General features: G+C 56.4%; 5 protein-coding genes across 8 annotated transcripts; 3 read left to right on the forward strand and 2 right to left on the reverse strand.

The window, feature by feature from the left end:
- The first annotated feature begins 346 nt into the window (after nt 1-346).
- Nucleotides 347-4,985, forward strand: SIRT7 (sirtuin 7). The gene is made up of 10 exons (XM_052806985.1): nt 347-516; nt 592-729; nt 1,341-1,445; nt 2,434-2,504; nt 2,611-2,683; nt 3,175-3,273; nt 3,755-3,991; nt 4,235-4,315; nt 4,475-4,581; nt 4,685-4,985. The coding sequence occupies exons 1-10, from the start codon at nt 421-423 to the stop codon at nt 4,923-4,925; spliced, it is 1,248 nt and encodes a 415-aa protein (XP_052662945.1). The 5' UTR covers nt 347-420; the 3' UTR covers nt 4,926-4,985.
- A 13-nt stretch (nt 4,986-4,998) lies between these two features.
- PCYT2 (phosphate cytidylyltransferase 2, ethanolamine) lies at nt 4,999-16,491 on the forward strand. 4 transcript variants are annotated; one of them, XM_052806986.1, is made up of 13 exons: nt 4,999-5,134; nt 5,691-5,779; nt 6,540-6,701; nt 8,601-8,667; nt 9,166-9,250; nt 10,324-10,368; nt 11,747-11,885; nt 12,511-12,593; nt 12,779-12,856; nt 13,528-13,593; nt 13,856-13,921; nt 14,416-14,504; nt 15,199-16,491. In XM_052806986.1, exons 1-13 carry the CDS (start codon nt 5,046-5,048, stop codon nt 15,287-15,289), a joined length of 1,149 nt encoding a protein of 382 aa, XP_052662946.1. In that variant the 5' UTR covers nt 4,999-5,045; the 3' UTR covers nt 15,290-16,491. The 4 variants fall into 4 exon arrangements, with proteins under 4 accessions (XP_052662946.1, XP_052662947.1, XP_052662949.1 ...); XM_052806987.1 differs by lacking the exon at nt 10,324-10,368; XM_052806989.1 differs by lacking the exon at nt 5,691-5,779 and having other exon boundaries at nt 5,029-5,134.
- A 4,838-nt stretch (nt 16,492-21,329) lies between these two features.
- Nucleotides 21,330-22,114, reverse strand: NPB (neuropeptide B). Its single transcript, XM_052808646.1, has 2 exons — nt 21,747-22,114; nt 21,330-21,505 (listed from the first exon to the last, which is right to left on the reverse strand). The coding sequence occupies exons 1-2, from the start codon at nt 21,963-21,965 to the stop codon at nt 21,377-21,379; spliced, it is 348 nt and encodes a 115-aa protein (XP_052664606.1). The 5' UTR covers nt 21,966-22,114; the 3' UTR covers nt 21,330-21,376.
- A 120-nt stretch (nt 22,115-22,234) lies between these two features.
- ANAPC11 (anaphase promoting complex subunit 11) lies at nt 22,235-22,721 on the reverse strand. The gene is made up of 2 exons (XM_052808647.1): nt 22,566-22,721; nt 22,235-22,483 (listed from the first exon to the last, which is right to left on the reverse strand). The coding sequence occupies exons 1-2, from the start codon at nt 22,672-22,674 to the stop codon at nt 22,338-22,340; spliced, it is 255 nt and encodes an 84-aa protein (XP_052664607.1). The 5' UTR covers nt 22,675-22,721; the 3' UTR covers nt 22,235-22,337.
- A 104-nt stretch (nt 22,722-22,825) lies between these two features.
- On the forward strand, nt 22,826-27,831 carry ALYREF (Aly/REF export factor). The gene is made up of 6 exons (XM_052808645.1): nt 22,826-23,099; nt 23,337-23,468; nt 25,956-26,103; nt 26,206-26,269; nt 26,442-26,622; nt 27,551-27,831. Exons 1-6 carry the CDS (start codon nt 22,866-22,868, stop codon nt 27,563-27,565), a joined length of 774 nt encoding a protein of 257 aa, XP_052664605.1. The 5' UTR covers nt 22,826-22,865; the 3' UTR covers nt 27,566-27,831.
- Nucleotides 27,832-27,868: the final 37 nt, after the last annotated feature.

The following is a 27,868-nucleotide window of genomic DNA, read 5'->3' on the forward strand; positions in this document are numbered from 1 at the left end:
GGGGCCGGGGCGGGCGGCTGGCCGCAGGGACCCCCTCCTGCCCCCGCCCGGCCCTCGGGCTGCTGGCGGCGGGGGCCCGCCGCGCTGCGGGGCCCGGCCCGGGGCTCCGGGGGCGGGGCGTGGCGTTCGGCGGTATTTATTGCTAAGTTATTGCCCGGGGCGGCGGGCCGGGCGGGCGTTATTTATTGCTGTACATAGTGTCCGGCCGCGGCCGCCGCTGTTTTGTACGTGACAATAAACCGCTTTCAAACAGCCGCCGCCTGGCGCTTCCTTGGGGCGCGGTCCGCCGCGGCGCGGGGGGGCGCTGCTGCACCCGGGGGGGCGGCGGCGGCGGAAGTGGCGCTCGGCCGCTCGCGCCGGTTGGCGGAAGCGGCGCCGCGGCGGGGCGCCCGGCAGCGGAAGCGGGGCGCTTCCGGGTCGATGGCGGCCGGCAGCAGCCTGAGCCGCTCGGAGCGGAAGGCGGCGGCGCGCGCCGAGATCCTGCAGCAGGAGGAGCAGCGGGACCGGCGGAGACAGGTACGGTACGGCCCGGCCCGGCCCGGCCCGCCCCGCCGCCGCGAGCCGCCGTGACCACCCGCGTGTACCGGGCAGGTGTCCCGCATCTGGAGGAAGCCGCCGGCGGAGCGGAGCCCCGAGGAGTGCCAGGTGCTGAGCGAGAGCGAGGACATCGTCCGGGAGCTGGAGCGGCGCCGCAAGCGGCGCGAACGGCTGCGCCGGCGGCAGGAGGAGGTGGGCGTCCCGGGGGAGCGGGGGGGCTCGGCCCCGGCCTGCGGGATGGCGGACCCGGCCCGGCGGCGCGTCGCCTCCCCGGAGCCGCCGCTCGGTGGTTGTGGGGAGGGGAGCCGGCCGCGGCCCGGGAGAGCTGCCCTGCGCTCGGGGGCGGGGGGTGAGGTCGCCGGGCTGGCCGCTGCGGGGGGAGCTCTGGAGCTGCGGCAGGCCTCGGCGGCTGTGCCGCGTTACCGGGAAGGTCTCTGGCCCCCGAGGTTGTGGCCTCCGGCGTCTGCCTTGGGTTTGTCTCCGCATCAGTCTTGTTCCCTTCAGCGGCTTGCCAGATCCCTGTGCTTTCCAAGTGCTCGCCATTTTGTGCGTGCGCGCTGTGTGGGCATGTCTCTTGGGAGGAAGGATCTGCATGTGCTGCTGTCCAGGAGGCTTCTTCCCTTGATCTGCCGTGGACAACACCCACGAGCCATTTTTATTTAGAAACCACTTCTGATAACGTTTGTGTTGCTTTCTCTGGCTAGGCTACGCTCGTATTAAACCTCCAGGGAGCTCCCCATTCCTTCTGATTCAGTGATGCACTGTGTCTCAGAAACGTGAACTTGCTCAGTTGTGTTTTCTAGGTATGTGACGAACCAGAGGAGTTAAAGAGAAAGGTTACTGAGCTGGCTGCTGCTGTCCGGAATGCCAAGCACCTTGTCATCTATACAGGAGCCGGGATCAGTACGGTAGGATTCTTTGGGGGTGAGTGGCTGGAGCTGTGGGAGCTCCTTCCGGAGTGTCGTGGTGGTGTTTGGACTATTTTTGTGGTTTCTAAATGACTGTGTGATGTGCGTTACGAGTCTGGGATGCTATGTTAATGCTGCTGCGCTGCAAACGTGACCATGACGTTTGCTAGTTTGCGTCTTGGGGTTGCACCTGCTGCCCAAGAGATTCCAAGGCTGCATCACCTCTGTGACCATGTGAAGATCGTGCTTCTTAAATGAGAATATTGCTAGTCTTACTTCATTCAAGTCTCTTCAGCTACTTTTGGTGTAAAACCTAAAAACAAGTTAGCTAATTAATGTTGTCTGCGTTAATGGACAACTAGGAGTAGCTGGTGGTTATCAGAACTTACAAATGACAGTTTAAGAAATGTTTAGTTTCAGTGGCCTTTGGGAAAGTGGAAATCTGGTTCTGCCTCCTCTAATGTGATATATGTCACCTTTGTCTGAACTCTGAGATGGGAACCTTGTTTTTCTTTACCTTTTCTACAGTCTCAGCTGATACGGAGCATGATTCTGGGCAGGGTGTATGAGTGCTAATGTCACAAGTATTTTTGCTAACGAATGCTGAGTGCAAGGTACCAGAAATCAGGGTCTAGTGAAAATAAGGAAAGGTTCAAGAATTGGGTTCTGTGTAGGGAAATGGGAAGTACCAAGGGTCAAAAAGAGTTCTGGAGGGATTCCATAATGGTAAAATTGGAGAAAATATATACTGGAGGTGAAAATGAGAGCTGCAAGGTAGGAGCAGAGATACTAGAGAGAGAGAGAACATATGAAAAGTTTTTTCCTGCGATTAGGAGGAACCACTGTGCCAGAAAACTTGAAGTGCATGAAAAAGCACCCGTGAATGAGGTGTATCGGGTTGTCCTGGCTGAGACCAGGTTGAAGTGTTTGTGGACAAGAGGTGTGAACCTTCCCGTCAGGCCTTGTTTTTTCTCTCCCAATAACACAGGCAGCTTCAATCCCAGACTACAGAGGCCCTAATGGCATATGGACATTGCTGCAGAAGGGCAGGACCATCAGGTAAGGAGACAAATTCTGAGCTGTGTAGCAGAAAGCTGATACTGAAAGAGAGATTAATGGCAATTCCAACTTTTTTTTTTTTCTTCTTCTTCTTGCTTCTTGTCAGGGCTACAGATCTGAGTGAGGCAGAGCCCACACTCACCCATATGAGCATTGCCTGCCTACACAAGCACAACCTGGTACGATATTTTTTCCGCGCCTCACTTGTGTTCCTCTGTCTAAGTATGATAAATAAAACCCAACAGGGGGGAAAAAAAAGCTTTTCATGAGATTGCCTAACTACTGTTTTCACTTGGGTGGCTATACAATCCATGTAGGAAAAAGCATCTGTGCTGACATACAGCTGAGTCTTCATTAGGCTAGCTCCAGACTGTAGCTCTAGTGGTTTTTCCCTGGGTGCCTTTATTTTAATAAGTTGTATTTGCCTCCTGGTGAGGCTGGTCTGGGGACCTGGCCACAAAGGCAGCCAGACCTAGCAGACCTCTGTTTAGCAGGAGGGGTCTTTTCATTTAGCTTTCATAAAGGCCTGTTCTCCACGCTTTTCTTCTCTTGGTTCTGCTCTGATGTATGGGGTTATTTGGTGCGTATGGAGACATACGCATCACCTGCATTTGAGTAATACTTTCAGTCTCCTGCGTGTGTGTTAGCTCAGCCTTCTGTTCTCTTCAAGGTGCAGCATGTGGTGTCTCAAAACTGTGACGGGCTGCACCTGCGGAGTGGGTTACCCCGAGCAGCAATATCTGAGCTTCATGGCAACATGTACATAGAGGTGAGTGGCCAGAACAGGATAAAGTTACTGTCTAGTGGCCTCCCAAGAAGATAATGTAAACTATTTGTCTGCCAGTAGCTCCAGAAGAATTAGTACAGGGGCTAGCCTCTGCTTAGTTCGTATCTTCAGGCCATCGGGTTTGGGGCGTGTGAACTAGTTAGCAAGCACCAAAACAGTGTTCTGTACAACTCTGTAGCTTTTTCTCTGTCCTTGCTAGAGCCTTCTGCTTGACTACTCTTCCTCAGACCTTCTCTGAAATCCCTCCTACCGCATAGGCAACAGGCTCCCTGTAGCTCCACTTGTTAGCTGAGGTTTTCCAAACTCTTCCAACTTAGCGTCTGATCCCAGATGATCCCTTCTACTGCTTCCAATTTATTGTCCCCCATAAGTGCTTTTCTTCTGAGAGAAGTGGCTGGCTCCTGGCCTTTCACGAGCTAGATGCCAGTGATGTAATGGTTTTTTTGCTTTCGTCCTGCACCAGGTCTGCACTTCCTGTATACCCAACAGAGAGTACGTGCGAGTATTTGATGTGACGGAGCGCACAGCCTTGCACAGGCATCACACTGGCAGGATGTGCCACAAGTGTGGGGCACAGTTGAGAGATACAATCGTCCACTTTGGGGAGAAGGGGACGTTGAGACAGCCCCTGAACTGGGAAGCAGCAACAGAAGCTGCGAGCAAAGCAGATGTGATTCTTTGTCTGGGTTCCAGCTTAAAGGTAACTTTAGAGACTCGGTGAAGACTGTTAGCAGCATTCCCTCTTGGTGATACACCTTGGTGCTGAGCAGTCTCCTCCCAAACAGACAACTGTAAACTCTGGTGTCAGGATTCGCCCACCATCTGTGATAGTCTCTCTTCCTCCCTCTTTCCCCTCCTGGTAATACATTCCTTTTCCTCTCGCTGATACGGTTTGCAGTTACACGTGCCTTTGGCTGTACTGAAAATCTCTCTTTTGTGGCAGGTTTTGAAAAAATACCCGCGTCTTTGGTGCATGAGCAAGCCGCCCACTCGTCGTCCAAAGCTGTATATCGTGAACCTGCAGGTGAGAGCCTTTTGCACTGGGTTGGAAGGGTTTGGGCCCGACGGCTGCCGGCGTGCGGCGAGCCTCGCTGCCCGGCGGCGCGCCGGACCCCGGGGGCAGGGAGCCCGGCCTGCCCACGGGGAGACACCTGCAGCCGCGGGTCTGGTCTCGCTCCCGCAGTGGACCCCGAAGGACGACCTGGCCGCCCTGAAGCTGCACGGCCGCTGCGACGACGTCATGCGGCTGCTGATGGCGGAGCTGGGGCTGGAGATCCCGCGCTACGACCGGTGAGCGGACCGGGGCCCTGCCCGGCGGCCGCGCCCCGGGGGCCGCCCGGCCCCGGGGCCGCCCGGCAGCGCCCCCCCCCCCACGCTCGCCCTGTCTCCGCAGGGCGCGGGACCCCATCTTCGCGCTGGCCGAGCCGCTGCGCCCCGGGGAGGAAGGCACGCACTCGCGGAAGCCGGTGGCCCCGCCGCAGGGCGCCGAGCCGCCGCCCCCGCCGCCGCCGGGGGCCGAGCCGCCGCGGGAGGACGAGGAGGAGGAGGAGGAGGAGCCGCCGCCGCCCGCCCGCCCCGGCGGCTGGCTGGGCCGCGGCTGCGCCAAGGGCGCCCGGCGGAGGAAGAGCAACTGAGGGCGGGCGGGGACGCGCCCCAAGATGGCGGCGGGGGCGGGCGCGGGGCGGGGCGGGCGGCGGCGGCCCCGCTCGCTCGGCTGCGGGCGGGCGGGCGGCGCCGCCGGTGACAGCGCGGCCATGCTGCGCAACGGGGCGGCGGGCGGCGGTGGCCCGGCGGCGGGCGGCGCGGCGGCGCAGCGGCCCGTGCGCGTCTGGTGCGACGGATGGTGAGTGGGGCGGGCGGGCTGGCGCGGGGCGGCGCCCGGAGAAATAAACGGTGTTTGGCTGCGCTGGTGCCTCCGGTTCCTCTGTGACCGCGGCGCGGCCGGGCTCGGCGGCGGGCCGGGCCCCGGGGCAGGTCCCTCCCCGCGGAGCCGCCGCCTCGCCCCGGTGCGTGCGGCAGCGGGACGCGACCGCTCCGCCGCCGGGAGCGCCCCCGGGGCTCAGCAGCCGCCGCCGCCGCACGGGCCCCGGCGCGGCTGTCCCGAGCGGCCGGGGCTGCGGCCGGGGCCGGCCTTGGGGACAGCGCTGCCGTCCGGCCCCGGAGAAGGGGGGGACCGGCACCCCGCTCTCCGGCCGCGGCTGGGGCAAGGCTTGCTGCGGCGTGCCGGGGTGCTGCCGCCCGCCCCCGACGAGCCGGCTGCGAAGGCGGTGGTCCTGCCCGGTCAGAGATAGCGGAGGGACTGTAAACCTTTGAGCCCGTGGGGAAGGTCACCTCCTGCACCTTCCTGGCACAGTGCATCCTTGTGTCCCCAGACTGAACCGGGGCCGTTGTCTTTCTAGCTATGACATGGTGCACTATGGCCACTCGAACCAGCTACGCCAGGCTCGGGCCATGGGAGATTATCTGATTGTTGGAGTCCACACAGATGGTAAGAGGCTTTCTCAGCTTTTCACCTCGTGCTGCCTCTAGAATCGCCCAGCAACGTTAGCCCCGAGAGAACGGAGATACTCTGATACAAAGCAGGCTTCTTCCTGCGTCTCCGCAAGGAGCAGCAGCAGTCTCCAAAAGAAAAGTGTCTTCCCTGGGTAAGGGAGTGGAGTTACCCCTTTCATGCTTTCCAGAGCGAGGTTTAGGTAGTTCAGAGCTTGCAGGCTTCGTTTGAGGGGTGAGCTTTATTCTGTGCTGTGAAAACAGTTGGACCACTTGAAAATCAGTCTGGTTTTGCTGGGTGCAAACGGCAGAACTGATATTCCAAAACAAATTACTGTGTGGAAAAAAACTCGTTTTCAAGCCCATCTGGAAGTTAAGTGCTAGGAACTAGTTCTTGCGTGTGAAGATGGATTTTAAATGGGTTTATGGAGACATATTTTCTAGCATGAAGCTGTTGTTTAAAAGGGAAATTTCCCCTCGGGGGCTGCCAGGAAGCCCAGGTAGTCCCCCCAGCAGGACATATCTGGGTACAGGGAGGCACTGAGACCTTCTGCCTTCCGAGTGACTTCCAGGGCCTTTGTTATGCACTTAGGAAATGCAACTAAATTAAAATCTTTTCTGATCTAGCTGGGGCTTCCTTCTCTACCACAAACCAATTCCAAGCTGAGTATAAGCCCGCAGTGAAGAGGCTCCTGTAGGTGAGAGTCTTCGTAGCTGTAGTACATGCTTCTAACTGGGTTTTTCTGTTTCTCGCCCAGAGGAGATTGCCAAGCACAAGGGCCCCCCTGTCTTTACACAGGAGGAGAGGTACAAAATGGTGCAAGCCATCAAGTGGGTGGATGAGATTGCTCCAGGAGCTCCCTATGTCACCACACTGGAAACCCTGGACAAATATAACTGCGACTTCTGTGTGCATGGTGGTGAGTGGTATACTGAGGCGACAGTTGTATTAACGCAGGCCCTCCAGGGCTTGCGTGCTCTTGGTTTCCCTGCTGCAAAGTGAGGAACGTTCTGGCCAGTGCTGGCCATCAGGGGATACCTTGCGTACAGAGGTCTGCCTTACCAACAGCTGCACTGGGCGGTATGGCTACTCCTGTTCTGGTATTCTGGAGAAATACGTCTGTGTGCTAGGCACCCTAAGGGTGGGCAGATCCCTTGGTTTTAAGCATCCCTTTCACTTACAGAGGTGAAAGGCGTTGTCTGACGATTATCCTGAGGTTGCCCTTAGCACCAGCAGAAATTTGTGCATAGGGGAAAGTAATTTACAAAACTTAAACATGGAAAAAGCTGTTCAAAAGGTAAGTGTGCAGAAATACAATCATGTTTATATCTACTTATACTGGGATGAGATCAGATCTGAAAAGCTGCTTCTCTCTTCATCCAGCTAATAAGCTGTTCAAGGGCTTAGCTGACCGTGTGGTCAGAGACCTAGTTCTTATTATGAACACTTTTCAGTTTACAGTCACTGAAGAGAACCAGTGTTCTGAGGAAACATTCTTGCTTTTGTACTCTGTCCCTTCCTGGAACTGCTTCTTGTGTTCATTCAGCCTCAGCACCTCCTCCCTACCCCTCTGAAGGTATTTTGTTAGTTTAATCAGGAGTAGCCTTTGCACTCATTTCATGTATCCTTCCTCATCTGATCCCAGCCACCTGCTATCGATAAGCCAAGTATTTCATTAAATGTAAATAAATTATTAATCTTCTGTAAGATAGATATGTTTTTTCACATGGACAGGGTGATTATCAAATTCCTTGTTAACTTGCCTGCCCTGAATGTGTTTGGGGTACGTGACCCCTTACTAGACTTGGTGAGGGATTATGGCAACAGAGGAGCACTCGTGGCCTTTGCTCCAGTTGCCCTGTATTTATCCCCTTTGCCAAATCATTCAGCACTCCTACCTGAATAATACCCTTGCACGCTGCAGTTTTGCCAGGTTGTGTTTATGCAAAAGGTAAGTTTTGAAATAGCCGAGCTTAACTGGGAAGGTGACAGGCAGCAAACCCACTGTTTCTCCCTCTCCTGGCATGCAGAGCTCTGCTTGCAGTATGGTCTCTTCTCCTGTGCCCTGAGGTGAGGGTGTGGGATTTTAGAAGAACAACTCTGCTGCCCGGAGCATGCTACCCCACTGTGTGAGAGAGAGCACTTGTGAGCTGCCAGCACCTGCACTGTAAACTGGCTGTTTTGCCAAACGAAAGCCAGCTTAGGTTTTCACTTGTGAAGATTTTATACTATCACTAAAAGTAGGTGAAAGGTGTTTTTGTAGAGTTGGGAACCATGCCAAAGATGAACAGGAATTAACTCTGTAAAAGGGTAGCTTGATGTCACTGTAGAAGTGCCATCACTGCGGGGTAGAACTGGCTGTTGGAGGACTGTTTAATCGACTGAAGAAGTTGTAACATGAACTCAATGGCTAAAACCAGTCCTAGAGAAGTTAAGGTTAAGGTGCTTTTTAACACTGAGACCGATGGTAGCTGTTGATTGTCATTCAGACAATAATTCAGTCGTGCCTGCTGCTGAATTCACCGCAAGGGCAACAGGCTCAGATCTTCTGGACTATCTAAAAAACAGTGGACCAGATAGCTAATGGTGTTTAGCATCCAGGAATATGCTTGTCTCCACAGATAGGGTAGTCTTGCAAACCCCTGGCATTTCCATGGGATGCAGGATGTATCCCCTGTGTATGCACAGGGATACCCATTGCAGAAGTTCTAGTCTGGCATATGTGCTGGACCTGTTCAGTTGTGGCTGCTGTCATTCTAAAACAGCTTTTGTGCAGGAAGGCTTGGGGCGCAGTTCTGAGGCTTTTCTCTCTCTGCAGATGACATCACCTTAACAATAGATGGCAAGGATACCTATGAGGAAGTGAAGACAGCGGGGCGATACAGGTAACCTGTTGTTGCTTACCTTCTTACCCTGTTTTGGGCAGAGTTTCTGGGAGTTCGTGCCCCAAAGGGAAGTCAGATGAAAGACAGCTATCTTCAGGTCATGCTTTAATTTTGCTGTAACGTGTCAGAGCTTCAGTTGCTCCCACCATTTTGGCTTCTGGGAAGTGTCGCAGACTAGCATCTAACTGGTGGGGCCTTCCTGTTCCTGGCAGATGCTAGTTCTGGCCTTGGAGCCTCACGGGAAGTTAGCTCTGTTGGGAAGTCTGTGCAAGGTAAGTTTTCCTCATATGAGCAGTTGCTGTGCTGTGAAGAAGATGCAGAGGCTCAGCAAATGAATGCTATGCTTTATATCAAGAGCAGGTAGAAGGAAGACTTTCTCAGGATGGCCCCTGGTTTGGATTTATCAGGTGTCACAGGTGTTCCTGTGGTAATGGTGGGAAGAGAAAGAGGCATATGCTCCTGAGGCTTCTGCTTTATCCTTTGCTTGTCTCCCTGCAGGGAATGCAAACGCACCCAAGGTGTGTCCACTACTGACCTCGTTGGCCGCATGCTGCTCATGACTAAGGCTCACCACAGCAACATAGTGAGTGAGAGGGCTTTGGGTGGGAGTTTTGAGTCCAGGACATATGCTGCCTCTCTGCTTTTGCTGTCCCAAGTGGCAGTAGAGCTCCTGGGTCTGGCTCCTGGGTGCACAGAGAACTGGAAAGCTGATTATGGGCAGTGGCAGCAAAACAACCTGCTTGTGTTTGCTTAAGCCTGTCTGAGATCACAGTGTGATCTCAGCCCATGCTGCTTTGGAAGGGTGGGGGGGGGATAAAAGGTTCCATCCCTCATGATTGGTGTGGGCTTTAGGAATGTTATGGGGACTACAGGCTAGCCTATGGCTTCTCCGGGGGTGAAACTACATAGTGCAGCCACATTGGTCTGTCAGCCCAGTGCTGCCAGAATTGGAAAGTCCTCTTCCTTCCCACTGAGCTGCATGCTTCTGCCTTCTGCTGTCTCTAGTCTTATCAGACCTTTCTTGAGTCTCTTCAGCACACTACCTGGTAGATAGCTAACCTAACCAAAGGAAAATAAAGGAAGTAGTTTTATGTTGGTTAATGAGTTGAACTGACTTGGTAAACAAGCAATCCAGTGAATGGAAGGACCTAGGTAACAGCAGGGACAAGGCAAGGGACCCACAAGAGAATTCGGGGGTAGAGGGAGATCCTTCTAGTGTGGTGAGCTGTTAGATTGGCTTAGCCATAATATGTAAGTTCACACCAAGATCTGGCACAGTGCCACAAGCTGTCTGCAGAGATCTAAACCTGTCTCTAGTGGAGTGTCTCTGGAAGAAGGAGGGATGCTGTCCTGGTAGGGGCTTGCGTAGTTGAGGGAGGACGTAGGTGTGCAATCTTATCAGGTCTGCAGGTTGGGCAAGAACCACCATCACTGTGTGGTGCCAGGCTGGGATCAGATAAGGACACGTTTCATCTGACTCATGCTGGGACACGACTGTGGTTTAGATATTAACCAGTTTGTCAGCATTCAGTGCCAGGGATCAATGGTGTGCAGTCTGAGCCTGGATTTCCCAGCACTTCTGCGACACACAAGCATGTTCTTGGTTGGATGAGCTATGTGAGTGCTTAAACATTTTGACTCTTTATCTCCCTTCAGGATGAGGACCTAGACTATCGGAAGCACACTGACAACTTTGGGAAGGTAATGTGAGTTCTGGTCATGGACGTCTGGTTGTTGTCCTGTCTGAGAAGGATTCCAAATGTGCTTTCTGGCCTGTGTTGCAGGGTTTTTTTTTCCCCACATTTAGTAGTAACTTCAGTAAATGTCTGCTGCCCCCATAAAGTAGCTGCTGTAGACAGTGAAGTAGGCAGGTGTGGCCGCACAGGGCCAGCGAGTGAACTGTCCTTCCGCAGCACATAGAACTGCTGCACCCACTGAGCCTTTGCTGTTTTTCTGGCTTGCTTGTAAATTCTTTATTGCTGCTTCCTTTGGGACCTAAGTGCCTGCAGTTCCAGCCTAGGGACAGCCTCTGTGAATGCTCCTTTTAGTGCTCTTGTTTTTAAAGGTGTTGCATTAGGTCTGGGAAGTGTCTGTGTAGCAGGCATGTAGCTAGCATGCTGTACTGCAGATTTCACATGCCTGGTCTTCAAGTAGCAGAGCAGTCCTCCTGGGGTTCTCTGCTGCCGTGTCCAGCTACCTCTAAAGAGCTATCAGCCCCTTTTTTTTTCTGTGGGTGTTGGCTTGTCCCTGATGAACAAGCACCTGGACCTACAGCTTAAGTCTTTTTTACTCACAGGGGGCTTGCTGACCAGGCCGAATCATCCTCTTTGTTCCCCACCATGTTGGGTTTTCTTAGCAGGCTTTACAGGGCCTGTTGCTCCAGCGTGGCTGTTTCCCGGTGCTTGGATCTGGGGAGAATGCCTGGGCACCAGGCACCCTGCATGTCCCCTGTCAGCTGAGCCCCCCTTCTGCATGCTGCCGTTTGTATGGCTTGCCCTGGTCTGGGCTGAGTTGTCTTGGTTCTTTCAAGCCTTGTAGAGCAACTAGCTTTAGGGGAGTGAAGCGGTGCTGGAGCGGGTGACTCGGTGGCTGTTTCCAAAACTGCCACATGGCGGGGACAAAGCTCCGTCTTCGGTTTCACCGGCGCTGGGACCTGGCCCTTGCTGGAGCTGTGGGCGATCCCCTCCCGGCTTGGCACGCCATCGGCCAGGTGAACGGGTAGGCTGCCTTAAAGCTTGAGAAGAGCGTAGGTAGGTTGTGTGTTGTCTCCCTTAGTAAGCCTTGCCTCTCCTGGAAATCCGAGACTGCCCTGTTGCCTTCCTCCTTCCTGAGCTTGTTTCTCGGCATCTCCTTAGCTGGCTGTTGAGGGGACGATTTAGACTGTGTTTGACAGAGCAAAACCAGCATTTGTGAGATTGCATAAGTATTTGGTGCCAGGAATGTAGCAAGTGCAAGCTAAGAGTTGTGATACTTGCTAGCAAGTTAAGGCTAGCAAATTGCCTGCAGCTCTATTCTGTGTGTTGTCCAAACCCCCTCCTGAAGGCTGAAAAGGAATTGTGTGCGGTATGTATTTTCCCAGGGGCCAAAAGGTCACAGTCCCTGGACTGGCGTCTCGCAGTTCCTACAGACATCTCAGAAGATCATCCAGTTTGCATCAGGGAAGGAGCCACAGCCAGGAGACACTATCATCTATGTGGCCGGAGCCTTTGACCTGTTCCGTATCCTTGACTCTATTTTGTCAAGAAAGTAGCGTTGTTCTCTTTGTTTGATGTTTTCATGTTTTGAGGCACCAGACTAGGATATTTGCCTCTTCTTTTTTTTTCTTTTCTGTAGATGTGCATGTGAGGGAGGAGGCAGGAGTTGTTACTGGCAGTTTCTTAGTCACAGGACACTGAGAAAGGAACTATTGTTCCTCTCTAGAGAGATTTGTGGCTGTTGGAGGATTTCAGGAAGACGGATGCTTTCCATGCTCTAGTGATCACACCCTAGTCCCTCTTGAGGACGGTCTGTCATAGACCAAGTGACTGCACAGGGCATCTGGAGCAGATGCTTCATCCCTGGGACAGTCATGGAGGCATTGTCCCAGAACACCCGAAACAGGTAGAGGTTCTGGACACAGGCAAAGTTGAGTCCATGTGAGGTGGAGCTGAAAAGATGTCTGGCTTTTGCCCAGAACCTGTGGAGCCTGAGGAGGAAGGAGGCAACTGTTCTTAGGACATAGGCAACGAGTAACGCAAAAATAAAATCCTTGGGATTCCTGTCTCCCACTGTGGTCTTTCAGTGCATCTGTTACTGTCTTACCTGTTTTCCACATTAGCTTCAATTCCTTAAACAGGTCTACAGATATTGGGCATGTGGATTTCCTGGAGAAGGTTCACCAGCTGGCAGAGAAACCCTACATTATTGCTGGGCTGCACTTTGATCAGGTCTGTATATAACATCCAAAGACAGAGCAGCGTGGCCCCTATTCTTTCTGAAACAAGCAGGTCATGCTCTGGAAGACAAGAAAGGGATGTATTGGCCAATACAGGATTTTCATGTTGGAGAAAAAGTGAGAGGGAAAGGGCGTTGCTTTGTCTCTCTTCTAATTGTGCCTGGTGCTTTACCTTAGGAAGTAAATCGCTACAAAGGGAAGAACTATCCCATCATGAACATCCATGAGAGAACACTCAGTGTCTTGGCCTGTAGGGTAAGTGCCTGTCGGATTGGTGCCTCTGTGCTGTTCCAGAAGTTACCTGGAGCTGGGTCGTGTTCACCTGTAGCCAAGAATCTTGCATGAGTTCTTTGGTGTGCACTGAGAAGGTGAAGACAAGACTGATCCCTTTAGGCTGCCAGAGGTGCTGGTGTGCTCTCAGGAGGAATCACTAGGCTTCTGTGTCGTCCTGGCTAACCTGAGCTATTGAACTCATCCACCTCTGTTCCACGGGCCATGAAAAGGCAGGATACCTTGCAGAGTGCTGCTCTGCTGTATGCAGACAGCCATGTTCTTGTAGAAAACTCTCTGCTGCCTGCAGCAGGGGAGAAAATTCCTGGGAAAGAAATGTGGGGAGGCCCAGAAATGTGTGCCTTGAGCAATTAACTTTTGGATTTGCTATATATGCACTACCAGAAAGCATATTCTTTCGTGGAACAAAAAGATGCTGTGAGACAAGCAGTGGCTGCTAAACCCACTTTCCTGTTCCCTTATTTTGAGCTCCTAACTCTATAACCAGAAGACCTGCTCAAATCTGTTTAGGAAGCAGGCTGGCCTCTGTTTTGTTTTTTTGGTTTGAGGTTTTGTGGTTGGTTGGTTTGTTGTTTAGTTGTTGGTTTGGTTTTTTTTTTTTCCAAATCTGGACTTTTACCTGGTTTGTTTTCTAGTATGTCTCGGAAGTGGTGATTGGAGCCCCCTACGCTGTCACTGCTGATCTGCTGGATCACTTCAGGGTGAGAGTCTTTGCCTATAGATGGACATGAAGATGTTGGTGTGTGATGTGCTTAGGGAGCTAAAGTGGTGCAGGAAAACACAGGGGTGTAGAAGACAGCTGGTCCTGCTCCGCAGGATTACAGGAAGCTCCAGATGCACTGCCAAGCCTGGTACAGGACAGGTGGCTTTGCTGATTTCCAGGCTATGCTGCAGTGAGTGCAGTGGCAGGGAGAGTCCCTGTCATCTTTTGGATCTTGTCAGTGACTTTGTGTCCTTCTCCAGGTAACACTTGTGTGTCATGGGATGACTGAGGTGGTGCCAGATAAGGATGGTTCTGATCCGTACGAGGTAAGCTACTAGCTGCTGTCGTCCGTGCTTCTTTGTCAGCGTTTGATAGATACAGCATGGCTTTGTTTGTGTTCCTGAGCTGAGAATTTGTATTGCAGAGGATGCTACCCAAGCAAGTCCTTGGCAGGTGATGATGTTTTTCATCCACCCCGAGGGTAGCTACTTGGAGCAGAGCCTGTAAATCATTCACAACAGCTCCATTCTTTTAGTCACTGTTTTGTTTTGCCTGTTTCTGATGCCTTCATGGCAAAGTGAGAAATCCTGTAATCTTTGCTCTATGCCAGTCCTGGGCAGCCTTGCTCAGCTCCCATATACATGAAGCCTTGCTTTCAGCAGTTATTTATTCTGCCTCCTAGGACATCATTTTGTGTTGTGCCTGGCTGAGTGCCCATAAGACCTGCCATGACTTCTGCTCAGCTGTCACTACTGAGCATGTAAACCCAGAGGTCCTGTGTGTTTTTTTTCACCACTGAGTCTGCTGTGTTTGTTTACAGGAACCGAAGAGACGTGGCATTTTCCAGCTGGTGGACAGTGGCAGCAATCTCACCACAGATTTAATTGTGCAAAGAATCATCAAGAACAGGTTGGCTTTCTTCATCTCCCAGTTCTGTTGCATACTGCTCCGTCCACCTTGTCTGAGGACTAATTAATGGGATCAAACAGGAAGAGAAGGGGTTATCTAAAGGCACAGAGTCAGTGAACTGGTCCTTCATCTTCCATAGCTTGGGCAGGCTGCTTGAATGTGGATGGACTGGACTGTACAGGGAAAGGACCAGCTAAACTCTAGTATGTCAGAATGTGCTTCACAGCATGTTTTACTGTTTTTCCTCTTCCTCCTCTATTAATGATAATGTTTCCTTGCTGTATTCTTGGGGAGAGAAGCATGTTGCTTCTTTCAGAGCTTTGCTCTTTCAGGCCTGAGCCCTTCACCTTCAGTGACCTTGGCTCAGATCAGTGGTAAATTTGATTTTAGTATTATGGCACTAAATCATCTCTCCCAGGACAGACCAAGCATGCAATAGCAGCGTCTTCTGCAGAAGGAGAAGTAAGTAGTGTTTGACCAGTGTGGGAGCCTGGGACTTTGGAGTGATAACAGTTGTGGGAAGCTCTGGGTGCTGGCTCTTGAAGAGGAGTCGGGGGGGTTACTGGTGAGGTTTCTGGAGTACTCTCAGAGCAAAGCAGCGTAGGAGAAGGCAGTGCTACCCTGCTCCAGGTGCTTTTAGTCTACACGAGATACGGAGGGATGAGAATCTCATGGCTTTTTGTGATTGATGCAGGCTGGAGTTTGAAGCTAGGAACCAGAAGAAGGAAGCAAAAGAGCTGGCTGTGTTGGAGGCCATGAAGAGACTGGAAGAGGAGAAGCACTAGGCCAGCAGAGAGCCAATGCGTGGGTCGCAGAGCGCCGCAGTCTCACCCTCTTGAGGAGCAGACAGCTCTTCGAGAGGGGACCCCTGAACGGGGACACCGCTGCCGGCATGCAGGATGTGCTGTCCTACCCTCTTCTCTCCTAGCTCCTCCTGCACTAATTATGCAGAATTAACGAGTCGGGATCCTGCTGCCTAGTTTTTCCTCCGTTAATCAGCTCCCGTCCCCTTTCCCAGGAGGAGGTTTGACAAAAGGAAAAAAAAAAAAAAACAGTTTTAATTATAACTAATGTTTTAACATGTTGATGTGCTTTTACCTTCTGCCATTTCTGGCTTTTAGCAGGAGGAAAATGGAGCAGCCACCCAGGCCCCCTCTGCCCCTCCAGGTTTGGCTGTCCTGACCATTCCAGAGCAGCCCTTCGGGTGGTGGTAGGGGCTGCTGGACAGACTGGTGAGAACAGCCTCCCTGGGGAAGGGGCACAGCACCCGCAGTTCCTCCTGCGAGCTTTTGGTTAGGGACACTGGGCCATCAGTGTGCTGGCTGCTGGAGGTGCCGACAGGCCCTGTGCTCTAGGGTTTGCCGTGCTGCCTCTTCTCAGCTGCTGCTTCTGCATGAATACTAGGCCCAAAGCTACTTTGGGTTTAGTGGGATAAAGCCTCTCTCCGCTGTGACTGGTGCCAGCAAATCGTTTGCTGCCCCAGTAATGGGCAGCGGTGTGGCGGCTGCTGAGAGGGGCATTTGGCTGGTGGCACAGGGACCCTCAGTTCTGCGGTTTCCCTAGCAGGTTGAGGCATTTCTCCACACGAGGCATGGGAACCCTGGGGGCTTTTGCCAAAGGCTCTTCCTGTCTCGAGGCAGCAGGACCTGGCATTGCATGTAGACCGTGCTCAGCGCCCTGCTTGCTGCCGCTGCCAGAGTCCACCTTGTGCCTGATGGGTTACCTAAGGGAAGGACCTTGTAAGCTGAAATTTCACGGCTGTTTTCTGAGGGCTGACATGCAGCATGCGTGCCCCTGGGGGGAGGTGCAGGGCCTGAGGAGGATGGGTGCTGGGCTGAGCCCCTTTCTGCCTCTTACATTCCAGGGTGCTGTGCTGGGTGTCCTGGGCCGCTCCCTGTACTGTGCTGGACAGTCCTTCCATGCCAGTTCTGTTGTCCTCTCTGTTGTAAACTTTTGTTGCTGATCATTAATAAAATGTTGAAGAGTTGTGTGTTGGTCTCTTTGGGGCTTGAGCCTGGGTAGCAGAAAGGGGCCAGGCTGCTGGCTGGAGACTCTGTTCTACAGCAGCTTTTTTCCCTGCAGCTCTGATGGGAGCTGGGGAGGGGCTGCCGTGGCCTGAGAACGAGCTTGTTGCCCTTGGGCAGCCCAGCCTGAGCTCTGGGGCATGTTGGGTTTGTTCTGGCGCAGGGGTTAGGGATCACTCTGGCTAGAAGCTGTTTGTTCTCACTGTGAGAGGAGTTTTTTTGCTGAATTCACTAGAGAACTGAGCTAGACTGTGTGAAGGGGTCTTGCTGTGTTCTGGGCTTTTATGCTTTCTGGACTCCAAAATTGCAGAATTTGCACTGGAAAGGTGAGTGTCTCAGCAGTTTGGCGGGCACGTAACCATGGTGGGTATAGAAGGTGGAGGTGACCTGAACTATTGTGCTGATGGCTTGCGGTGTATTGCAATGCCAAAGCAGCATCTGCAAGCAGCTGTGGTGGGGATGGATCAGCCGTGGAGCTCGGGGTCTCGCGGTTGCGTAGGTGCTAATCCCAGACCCTGTGGTCGCATATTGACATTTCAGTAATGAGTGTGTCATCTGTGATGAGCCAAGACACCCACCTGTGTGGGAACACTGCCTGCTGAGCACCGGGCACAGGGAGGGACTGGAGAACTCGGAGCCTCCTGTCCTCTCCTGATGTAGCTGGAGCCCCTTGGGTGCCTGCAGCAAGCACAGCAGTCCCATCCATGTGCCGTGTTGAGCACAGGTGATGCTGGGAGTGTGTCCGCTTGTCCTGGGCTCCTCCCAGCTGTCCCTTGCAGCCTGTGCTGGTTTTGGCTAGGGTAGAGTTTATTTTCTTCACAGTATCTAGTATGAGGCTATGTTTTGGATTTGTGCTGCAAACAGTGTTGATAACACAGGGATGTTTTCGTTACTGCTGAGCAGTGCTTACGCAGAGTCAAGGCCTTTTCTGCTTCTCACCCCACCCCACCAGTGTGGAGGCTGGGGGGGCACTAGAAGTTGGGAGGGGACACAGCCGGGACAGCTGACCCCAACTGGCCAAAGGGATATTCCAGACCATATGACATCATGCTCAGTATATAAAGCTGGGGGAAGAAGAAGGAAAGGGGGATGTTTGGAGTGATGGCATTTGTCTTCCCAAGTCACCATTAGGCGTGATGGAGCCCTGCTTTCCTGGAGATGGCTGAACACCTGCCTGCCGATGGGAAGCGGTGAATGAATTCCTTGCTTTGCTTTGCTTGTGCGTGTGGCTTTTGCTTTACCTATTAAACTGTCTTTATCTCAACCCACAAGTTTGCTCACTTTTACCCTTCCAATTCTCTCCCCCATCCCACTGTGGGGGAGGGAGTGAGCAGCTGTGCGGGGCTTAGTTGCCAGCTGGGGTTAAACCACAACACAGCCCCAAAGCTGCTTCTGAGACCTGGACGCTCCCAGCCTTGGTTGCTGTGCTCCGCATCATTCTCTGGGCTTTCCCTTCCCTGGGGTGCCGGCGCTCTGCGAAAGGGCTCTTCTCCAGCAGCGGGGCCATACTCTGTAGGCAGTTCTGCAGCTGGAGGGGAGGAAAGGGCAGCCCTGGGGAGTGTGTGAGTGATCCCAAACTTCTGCTGCCCTTTTTGGCAAGAAGGAAGGTGCTTCCTCTCTGGGAAGGTAATGCGTGTCTTGCCTTGCTGGCTGGCGGCGGGATGGTGACTCTGGTGAAAAGCCTGTTGCTGTGACCCCTGCCTGGCTGGAGACGCTCCCCAGGGTCTGGGGAACGGACACCTCCCTCCCAGCGGGGCCAGGCAAGCCCTCGCTGCTGCTGCTCCTCTGCTGCTGTGCAGAGGCTGCTCTGCTGCAGCTCTCCAGCCAGGACTGGGGCTTTTCCCTCCCTGACCAGAGGCAACAGCTCCTGCAGCTGTTGGGCAGGTCGGGGATTCACCCCTGACGGAACCGGCTGTTCTGTGGGCTGTGCCGGCCGGCTCATGCTGCAGACTGTGCCCTGGTTCAGCTACACCCCAGCAGAAAACAGGACTGAGGTCTTCGCCAGCTGCCCTGAAGGTCTGTGAGATTGGGCTCAGCCCTGTCCTTGTCCCGGCCACGGTTGGGGTGCGGGAGTGGGCTGAGAAGTGGGGTGAGTCCCGGCCTGGAGCAGAGTGCCTCAGGCCAGTGCTTTGCCCGCTGTGGGGTACAGGGGATGCGTGCTGGGACCCCATCATGCTGGGGCAGAGCCGATGCTCCACTCTAGTCTGCGTCACTGCCCTGTGCGCCCTCCTGCTGAAACCCCGCTGCTTTGGTGCACGTCAGCTCTGCCGCCCGGAGCTGGCAAAGTCGCCCCTCGCCCCCGGAGCAGTCGTTGACTCTGAGCTGTCGGCCCTTTCCCGGGATCCGCCGGCTGCCGAGTGCACAAATAACCCCTCTGCAGCATGCAGCCCCCCTCCCACGGAGACGGCAGAAGAGTTTGTCATTAAAAACAAACAACTTGGCCACGGTGACACATGTGCCCCGGGCTGAGCATCTGCATGTAAATGAGCTGCCTCTGGGACCCAAACAGGTACTGTTGTTATTAAAAAATGACAAAAGTACTTTATTTCTGCTGTCACCATGCACGGGTACTTGCCTGCTGGTATAACTTATTTGTGTGGAAATGTCAGCTTTGCCTGCTCAGCTGACACGCAGTGGAGCTGCTGTTCCTTGGGGCTTCTGAGAGCTGTTTCTGAGTTTACTCTGAAAACTTTTGCATATGATGTTCCTTTCTCCAAGTGCCTCTGGGCCCTTCTTCTAAGCTTCTGTTTACTGACAGCCTGAGTCCCACAGGCAAAAATGAGCGTGGAGTTAAAATGGGGGTGGGGGGAAAGGCATGAATTTCAAGTTTGTGACTTTCCTTGTTTTCTGTGGTTTGTTTTTTGGGGGTTTATTTCCAACCCCACCCAAGCACAGGAGATCAGGACTCTGGTTCCTGCACCCAGCCCGAGGAGGCCCCCCCTCCCTTGCGATGCAGGTTGCAGCGAGTGTGTGATGTTTCTCTAATGGGAACTAATTCACTGGAACAGTTGTAGCAGGTGCCTTCAATCTTGTAAGAGCAGCCATGACCCTGCTAAGGGGAGCCGGCAGCTTCAGCCCAAACCCTGCCGGGGTGCAGGGCCCCCAGAGCAGGGCTGGGGTTGGGGCTCGTCCCCCAGGGCCCTGTTAGCAATTCATGGAAAGGGGTGATGGGATGAACAGACCCTGGAGCATCACCGTAGGCCACTGCCACCCTGGCCAAAGCCCGGACCAAGCTCCTCGCAGCGCATTGGTCCCACTGTGCACGGAAGGCTGGGGCTCTGCAGCCGCTTCCCAAGCGTGGTGGCTCCAGGCGGGAGCTCAGCACCGGGACAGTGGCTGGTGCCGAGCTGGCACCTTACTGCTGCGGGCGGTAGGAGGGCTGCACCTGGGACACCCGCGTGGCAACGCCACTGCTGCCCGGCCGGTCGTGAGATGCCGGCGCACTTGAGGTGCCCACAGGATTTTTAGAGACGGGGCTGAGCTTAGTGGTGGGCACTGGCACCCTGCGGCAGCTCCAGTGGGGGCTTATGGTGCCATGCTGACCCCCGCTGTGGCGGGGATGCCGGGCTGTGTCCCCTGTGATGGTTGGTGGCCCTGGTGCCCACCAAGCTTCCTAGGAAGACACTGGCACTGGCAGCCTTCAATGGGGCCATGCTGCACCCCGGGGCAGGCGTGCCAAGTCCTGCGGGGTGCAGTGTGTCACAGCCAGGGGCACTTGGCAGGGGGGGGGGGTCCTTTCATAAAGGGCACGGTGTCCACCGCAGGCAAGAGCCTCTTGCCAGGTGAGGCAGGGCCCTGGCAACCTTCATGGGGGCAGAGACTGCGACCAGACTGGGTGCTGCGCCCCTGGGGAGGAGGCAGCCCCCCTCCCCCAGCTGCCTGGTGGGGGGGGGTGCCCTTGCCCAGGAGCTGCTGGCATTGGGGGGGCTGCTGCTGCCCCACTCTTGTCACTGAGTGCATGTTCTGCTGCCAGAGCACAGCCTGGGTGCCCCGGTGCCAGGCGGGGGCTGTGCCTGGGTCTCCTGCAGCGCAGGGGGTCAGCGGGGCCCTTCCCAGCTGGGGGACATGGGGACAGAAGCACCCTGCCTGTGGTCACCCACTGCTCAGCAAAGCCCCATCCGTTCCTGCTGCTCCCTGCAGCTCACACCATGGGCATCAGGCTGGCCCTTGGGGCTGCCAGTGGGGTGGCAATTTGCCGGTTGTGATCGGACTGATCTTTCCTGATGGGTGTTTGAGCAGCCTCGGCACCTGGGGGGGAATGGGTGCTCACAGGAGCCCGGGGGCAGTGGGGCTGTGAGGCCAGGGCCACACCGGCACTGTTGTGGGTCCCAGGGGCATGGTGGAGCCCAGAGGTTGAGCCGAAGCAGGTGGCAAGAGGCAGGTGGTGAGTGCTCAGTCGGCTGACCAGGCTCCCCACTGCAATACCCATGAGGAAACATGGGATGGGGTTGCCCACCTCCCCGGGGACCCAGGGGCCCCCACGCAGCCACCGGCTGGGGACTATGCTCAGCTCCAGCTGTGATCCTGCTGCCAGGTGCCCCCCACCCACTCCCCACTGGGCTGTCACTGCCCTCTCACCTGGAGCATCTCCGGAGCCCCAAGTGCGATGTCCTGCCCAGGGCACAGCCTGGTCCCGGCTTTGTCCGGCCTGACCTGGGGCAGCTCTGGCCCCAGACAAGGCTCTGCGGGGCTCAGGGAGCTGCAGGGAGGGGACGGCTGAGCAGCCCCGAGCTCCCCAGACCCAGGTGGGCTCCCCCCATCCCACAGTACCTCCCTCCCCTGCAAGAACAGACACGATGGAGCCAATCCAAGCACATTTATTGTCACCACGGAGCCACCAGTGCCGGCTCAGGCATCCGCACACGCCACAGGGTCCAAGGACACGGTCACGTCCGCCTTGCACTGGAGAGCGCCGGCGGCTCCAGGCAGCAGCCGGCAGCTCCGCAGCTCGGGGGCCACATCCGTCACGCACAGCGCCTGCAGGGGAGACCGTCAACAGGGACCAGGGTCCCCCGGCAACACAGCACTGGCAGGGGGAGCCGAGGTGCCCCCACCGCGCCCCAGTGCCCGGCAGCCAGAGGACCCCGCACCTGCCGCATCCCAGTGCCCGTGGCCGGGTGCCCGGTCCCAGCACAAACTGTGCCCAGCATCCCGTGGGGAGCGGGAGCAGCCACAGCGCCCACCGTGCCCCGTACCCCGAGCCAGCCCCGGTACTCACCGCGGCGTGGAGCCGTGCGGGCGGGCGGGCCGAGCCGGGCATCAGCGCACCGGGGCCGGGCTCGGCGGTGCCGCCGGTGTCGGAGCGGCGGAGCCCGGAGAGCAGCCCCGAGGCTCTGCCCACCAAGTAGTGGCGGGGCCCGGCCGCCGGCCGGTACCAGGGCTCGGCGGGGCGGCAGAGGCAGAGCAGCGCCAGCCCCAGCCAGCGGGCAGCGTGCATGGTGCCGGCGAGACCGCAGCGCTCCGGGGCCGCCGCCGCCGCTTTTATAACCGGGCGCCCGCCCCCGCCGCGCGGCCCGCCCTCCCGGGGCGGCGGGGCCCGCGGGGAAGGAGGTGCTCGCCGGCGGCCCCGCAGCCGCCCCCGGGTGGCCCAGGGGCCCTGCCCGCCGGGGCCGGGGGAAGCCTCGGGGCGCGTCCCGACACCGACCCGCCCGCCCCCGGCACCGATCCCGAGCGCGGAAAGACACCGGACACCGGGGTAGGGAGGGGGGGTGGTGGTGAGCGGCGGCCGCACGTTTATTGAGGGCGGGGCGGCCGGCGGCGGGAAGCGGCCCCGGCGGCAGCCAGCCGGTGTACCGGCGGAGGGCGGCCGTCACTCCTTGAACTTCCACTCCTGGCGGCACATGGGGCAGTGCTGCTGGACCTGCTGCGAGTTCAGCCACTTGAGGATGCAGTGCATGTGGAAGCAGTGCGAGCACTGCCCCCACACCAGCGGGCAGTCGTCACCGGGCACCTTGCCTGCGGCACGGACAGACCGTCAGCCCGCGGTCGGGGCGGGGGGTCCGGAGCCCCCGGGGCCGCCCCGCCCCGCCGCACTCACAGTCGGGGCAGCAGCCGTTGAAGGCCATCCGGCAGATGCCGCAGTTCTCGTCGTTGGCCACCCACAGCCAGGAGGCGACGCCATGCCAGCTCCGTACCCGCACCCGCATCGCCCGCCGCGCCGCGCCGCGCCGCGCCCTGCCGGCAGCCCCGCCCCGCCCCGCCGGAAGTCCCGCCCCGCCAGGCTCCCGCGCACAAGCGCGCGCGGCTGCCGCGCCTTCGCCGCCGGCCACGCCTCTTCCGCTTCCGGCGTCGGCGCAGCGCGGCCGGAAGTGCAGGCCCCCGGAGCGGAGCCGCCATCATGGCCGACAAGATGGACATGTCCCTGGATGATATCATTAAGCTCAACCGGAGCCAGCGCGGGGCCGGCCGGGGCGGCGGCCGGGGCGGCCGGGGCCGGGGCGGCGCCACCCGCGGGGGCGGGCCCGGCCGGGGCGGCGTGGGAGCCGGGCGAGCGGGAGGCGGCGGCCCCGTGCGGAACAGGCCGGTGATGGCCCGGGGCGGCGGCAGGAACCGGCCCGCGCCCTACAGCCGGGTACGGAGCGCGGCGGGGGCGGGCGGGGAGCGCGGCCGTCCGCGGGGCCCGGCGGCGCGGCGGGGGCCCGGGACCGGGGCCGGAGCCGGCGCGGGCGGCGGCGGCGGGACGGGACGGGACGGGACGGGCCGGCGGGGGGCGGGCCCGCCGGGCGGCCCTTTGTCCGCTCCCGGCGGGGCGGGCGGCGTGGCCGGCGGTGCCCCGGCGACGGTCAGCGAGGTCCTGGTCTCGTTGCAGCCGAAGCAGCTCCCCGAGAAGTGGCAGCACGACCTGTTCGACAGCGGCTTCGGGGCGGGGGCCGGCGTGGAGACCGGCGGGAAGCTGCTCGTCTCGAACCTGGACTTCGGCGTCTCGGATGCGGACATCCAGGTAGCGGCCCCGCTGGGTGCGCGGGGAGGGCGATCGCGGGGGGGTTTAATTCATAGCGTCGGGGTCGGGCGTGTCGGGCGCCCGCGGGAGCTCCGCGGGTCCCGCTGCCCTTCCGTGCCTGGGGTGGGAGGGCCCCGAGTGAATTAGCTCGGCGTTGGCGATGGTGTTTGCGCCGCGAGTGTCGGTCCTGCGTGGCTCTGGTGAGCCCGAGGGGGCTGCGGTTCGGAAAAGCCGCCCTTTCCTACAGAGCGGTAGCTAATTGCCTTGTAAGTGGCTCTGCCACAGCGCACGTGAGGAAAAGTGCTGCCGAGGGGCTGGATCCGGCTGTGGCTGGAGAATTTAGCGTAAATCGTGTAAACTCTTTAAGGTCTGAGTAACTGGAGAAATTCCGTACCTGCACTGCACATACGCCTGTGTGCTTTGTTTTTGTGGGACCTATTTGCGCAGCTTTGTTAAAGTCACGTTCTGCTGAGCGTTGAGGTGTTCTTGTGGACATGTCCTTCGCTGTAACTGGGAAGGCTTATCTGTGAGGGAGAGCATGCTCCCCTGCATGGCAGCATCTCTGGTACCTGGTGCGTTAAATCTTCTATCCGAGTTGCCTGTCAGGATCATATCCCTTGTTTTGGTCATGCTTTTGGGTAAGAACCTGCAGGATTTTTTCAGTCAGGCGTACGGTGTGATCTGTCCCTGCGGCTGTGGACAGATGGTGCGGGTTGGAGGGGTTGAGGCGTGGTGCTCCCGCCCGGCTGTGGGGGCTCTGTCACGAGCGGGTTGTGCAGAAATAAACGTTTGCAAATAGCAGGTGCGTCCCCACTGGAGGCTTGGCTGGCTTAGTCGCGCTGCAAAGTGCTTCCTTTTACATTGGCTTCTGGTCCTCGCGTCCTCACCAAGGAAAAACAAACAACTACTTTTACATTTTCTTCATTGGTTAATTCATTGCAGTTACGCCACGTGCCAATCTGGCTGTGCCTGGGGAGCTGGAAGTGAGTTTTTTCAGGTCACCTAGTTACTGGGTAATGCGCTGAAAACCACCTCTTTTCCTCGTGCTAGTTCAGATTTGGTTTAAATAAGTTTCTTCTTTGTTGTAGTCAGGGCCCGATGTGTAAAATGTGGCTCTGTGAAGTCACCTCGGTTTGGCCAGCTCCTGTGCTTCCTGTGGCGCAGGATCGTGGGGATTCACCTTTTCCGCCGCTGGCTTGGTCTGAGGTGTGGATGAACGTCCACCTATGGTTTATTTAGCAGCAAAGCTGACTTAACGGCTTTGCACCTGTTTTGTTACTACCCATCCCATAATTTAGCGCTGCCTCAGATGTGGCGATTGCTTTCTTTGTTTCTATGCTAATCGCGTCATTAATGTGGTACAGTGCAGCTCGGAGGTGTATGGGCTGGAAGGAGCCTCCAACGCGCGCTGCTCTCGGAGGCGTCGCTCCCCGAGCGAGTGGTCGCTGCTGCTCGGGAGGAACCTGTGTTCTCTGCAGTGCAAAGAGAAGCTGGCTCTGGAGAAGGGGCTGAGCACAGCCTCGCCTGTGGTGCGCCCTGCTCCAGAAAGCTTCTATGGAGTGCCGTGTAACGTTCGTCTCCGGTGAATGAGTACAAGGGACGAGCTAGCCTGCAGCCCTGCCTGAAGCGCTGCTTGCTTGGGAAGTGGAAGAACGCGTATAGTGCCCCGTCACATGCTTGGGCAGTAACTCACAGGGACAGCAGCGTGGCGGTCGGGCCTTGCAGCAGGTACTGTAGCAGGTGGCCTGTCCCTTGGGGCACCTGGCAGCTCTGGGGTAGATGTTGAGCTTTTGAGGCACGTGCTGTAGCAGAAACTCACAAAGGCGAGCTGTCCTTGTTGACTTCCTAAGTGTAACAGCTGTAAAACAAAATGGGTGGCTCCGTTGCTGCCTCTTCATTTCCATCCTTCGCGACCGTGAATTACATACTTCAGTACAGGACTTTTCCTCATCTCAGTTTTTGGGGTATATTCCTAATGGGCTGTGTTTTTAAATTGCACCCGGTCTAGTAAAGATTTAAGGAGTTAAAAAAAAAAAAAAAATCCAGCACAATGAAACTGTGACCATCTTATGAATCCCTGTGTTCATACAGGTTGTTCTTCCTCTGTGAAATGGATTAGGTTCTGGATTATTTTTAAGTAGTGGCCCCATTGACTCAGCCTCAACAAAAACACCCGCAATTTCCCTGGGAAAAGAAGCAGGTTGGCATTCCTTGGGTCCACTTCTCTGGCTGTAAATGTGCACCCTGCAAGTGGTGAATATGAAGTCCTGCTTGTTTTTGCCACCTGTGGCAACTTTCTGAAGTCCTTCTGCTGGGCTTGTGCTCCCCTCTTTCATTGGCGTTTTGTCCGAGTTGTCAGTGATGTTCTGAAAAGCACCTGCGATTGCTGAGAGCAGTTGTGTATGGGGAACTGCCGGCGCCATCTCTTGGCTGTGCAGTGTTTGCAGCGCTGTTGGACGTGTACGCTTTTCTCCTTCTTTTTCTCAGGAGCTCTTTGCAGAGTTTGGGACCTTGAAGAAGGCAGCCGTGCACTATGACAGATCTGGCCGCAGTCTAGGGACAGCAGATGTGCATTTCGAAAGGAAGGCAGATGCTCTGAAAGCGATGAAGCAGTACAACGGAGTCCCCTTGGACGGTGAGTCTGCGTGGCCGTCTCCGTAGTGCGTTTCACTGGCTGGCTGGAGCAGCCCGCGCGCCTGTGTCCCGCATGCAGGCTCACGGGTTGCTCTTCTTCCAGGACGCCCCATGAACATTCAGCTGGTCACGTCACAGATCGACACACAGAGGAGACCGGCACAGAGGTGAGATGCCGTACGGCCGTGGGAGTCGCTCTGCCCGGTCAGCGTGGGGTGGGAACGTGCCTGGCTCTTGTCTGTGTAGGAAGCGTGGATCCGTCTCCTGTTTGGCAAACTTCTGCGTGCCTGTTTGGGTTAACCGGAATGCACTAAAACAGTTGCTCTTTAAAAATCACAGTGTAAACAGAGGTGGCATGACCAGAAACCGTGGTGGTTCAGGAGGATTTGGTGGTGGAGGAGGCAACAGGCGAGGTACTCGTGGTGGGAACAGAGGGAGAGGCAGAGGAGCTGGGAGAACTTCCAAACAGCAGCTCTCCGCAGAAGAACTAGATGCACAGCTGGATGCTTACAATGCCAGGGTAAGTGCTGCTCAGGTGCTGTCCACAGGTTCCCCATGGCATCTCGTTCTGGGAAACATTGGCAGCCCAGAGCCGGCAGGAAACAGAAAGTGTTTTCCGGGTCACTGGACTAAAGCTGTCTCCCTCTAAAGCCGAGGAGTGCCTTGGTCCGGTAGTTGGCTTTACTTTCCAGAACGCTTTGCCAACTGCTGTTACTGGTTGCCAAGAAACAGCCCCTTGTCCAGCTCCGTGGCTCGCTGGGGCCAGTGTGGGGCAGCCTCTTCCGCAGCTGGAACAGCTGTGACAAGCAGTAGCTGTGTAACAAAACCCACAGAGAATGGGCTGGAAAAAGGAAAAACAAAAAGGAAAAAAATGTGTGAAATAACTACATGGGATGCTGACGGAGGAAGGGTTGGCGATGCCAATGGCCGATGCGAGTCCGTAACACACGGAGCCACGCACGTTGTTTGCTGCCTTCAGAACTAGCTCAGATGTCTCTGTGCTGCAGCCAGGTTAAAATCTTGGTAGAGAACTGAGCTCACGTGTGTACGTGAGTCAGTGTTGTAGGAGCAGGATAAAATCGAGGCGAGAGTGTGGAAGAAGTGGGATGAGCAGAATTCCAGAAAAAATTGTCCGGTGTTTTAGAGCAGCCTTCTCTGGCCTCAGGGATGCGTAAATAGTGTTATTTTGCAAGGTCTTGGCTGGGGGTGGGGGAGCGCAGTGGGGCAGTTGGCGGTCGTGCCTCAGGGCGCTGCAGTGGCTCAGCTGGGCCCTGGCACTGCCGGACGCTCCCGGGCCAGCGCCTGAACGGGCCAGGGCTGGAACCCGCTGTCCCCAGCTGGCAGCGCTGGGGCCTTGCGGTGGTTTGCCGGGGCCGGAGTGCCTCCGCAGGGGTGGGCAGGCGGGGTGCCGCGGGGCGCGCGGTGACGGCTCCTCTCCTCTCTTCCAGATGGACACCAGCTAAAGCGGTGGGCGGCGGGCACAGGGAAGGACTCCGATCTCGCTCCACGCTCCCCGGCGGGGGCTGCGGCCGTGGCTACTAATACCGAGGATGGGATTTGTTTTACTTTTACGTTCTGGGATAGGTTTTAAACTCCTGTAAAGGTTTTTTTTAATTCTGAAGCAGACCTGTTTTGTACCGAGTTATTTTTGGGATAAATTTTACTGGTTGCCTGTTGGGCCGAGGTGGCTTTTTCACCTTTGCCGTAATAAAATAGAACCGTGTCTAGAGCTGTGGACGCCTGCCCGCCGCGCCGCGCCGCGCCCC

This window comes from Harpia harpyja, chromosome 14, assembly GCF_026419915.1.
Source record: "Harpia harpyja isolate bHarHar1 chromosome 14, bHarHar1 primary haplotype, whole genome shotgun sequence".
Lineage (NCBI taxonomy): Eukaryota > Metazoa > Chordata > Aves > Accipitriformes > Accipitridae > Harpia > Harpia harpyja.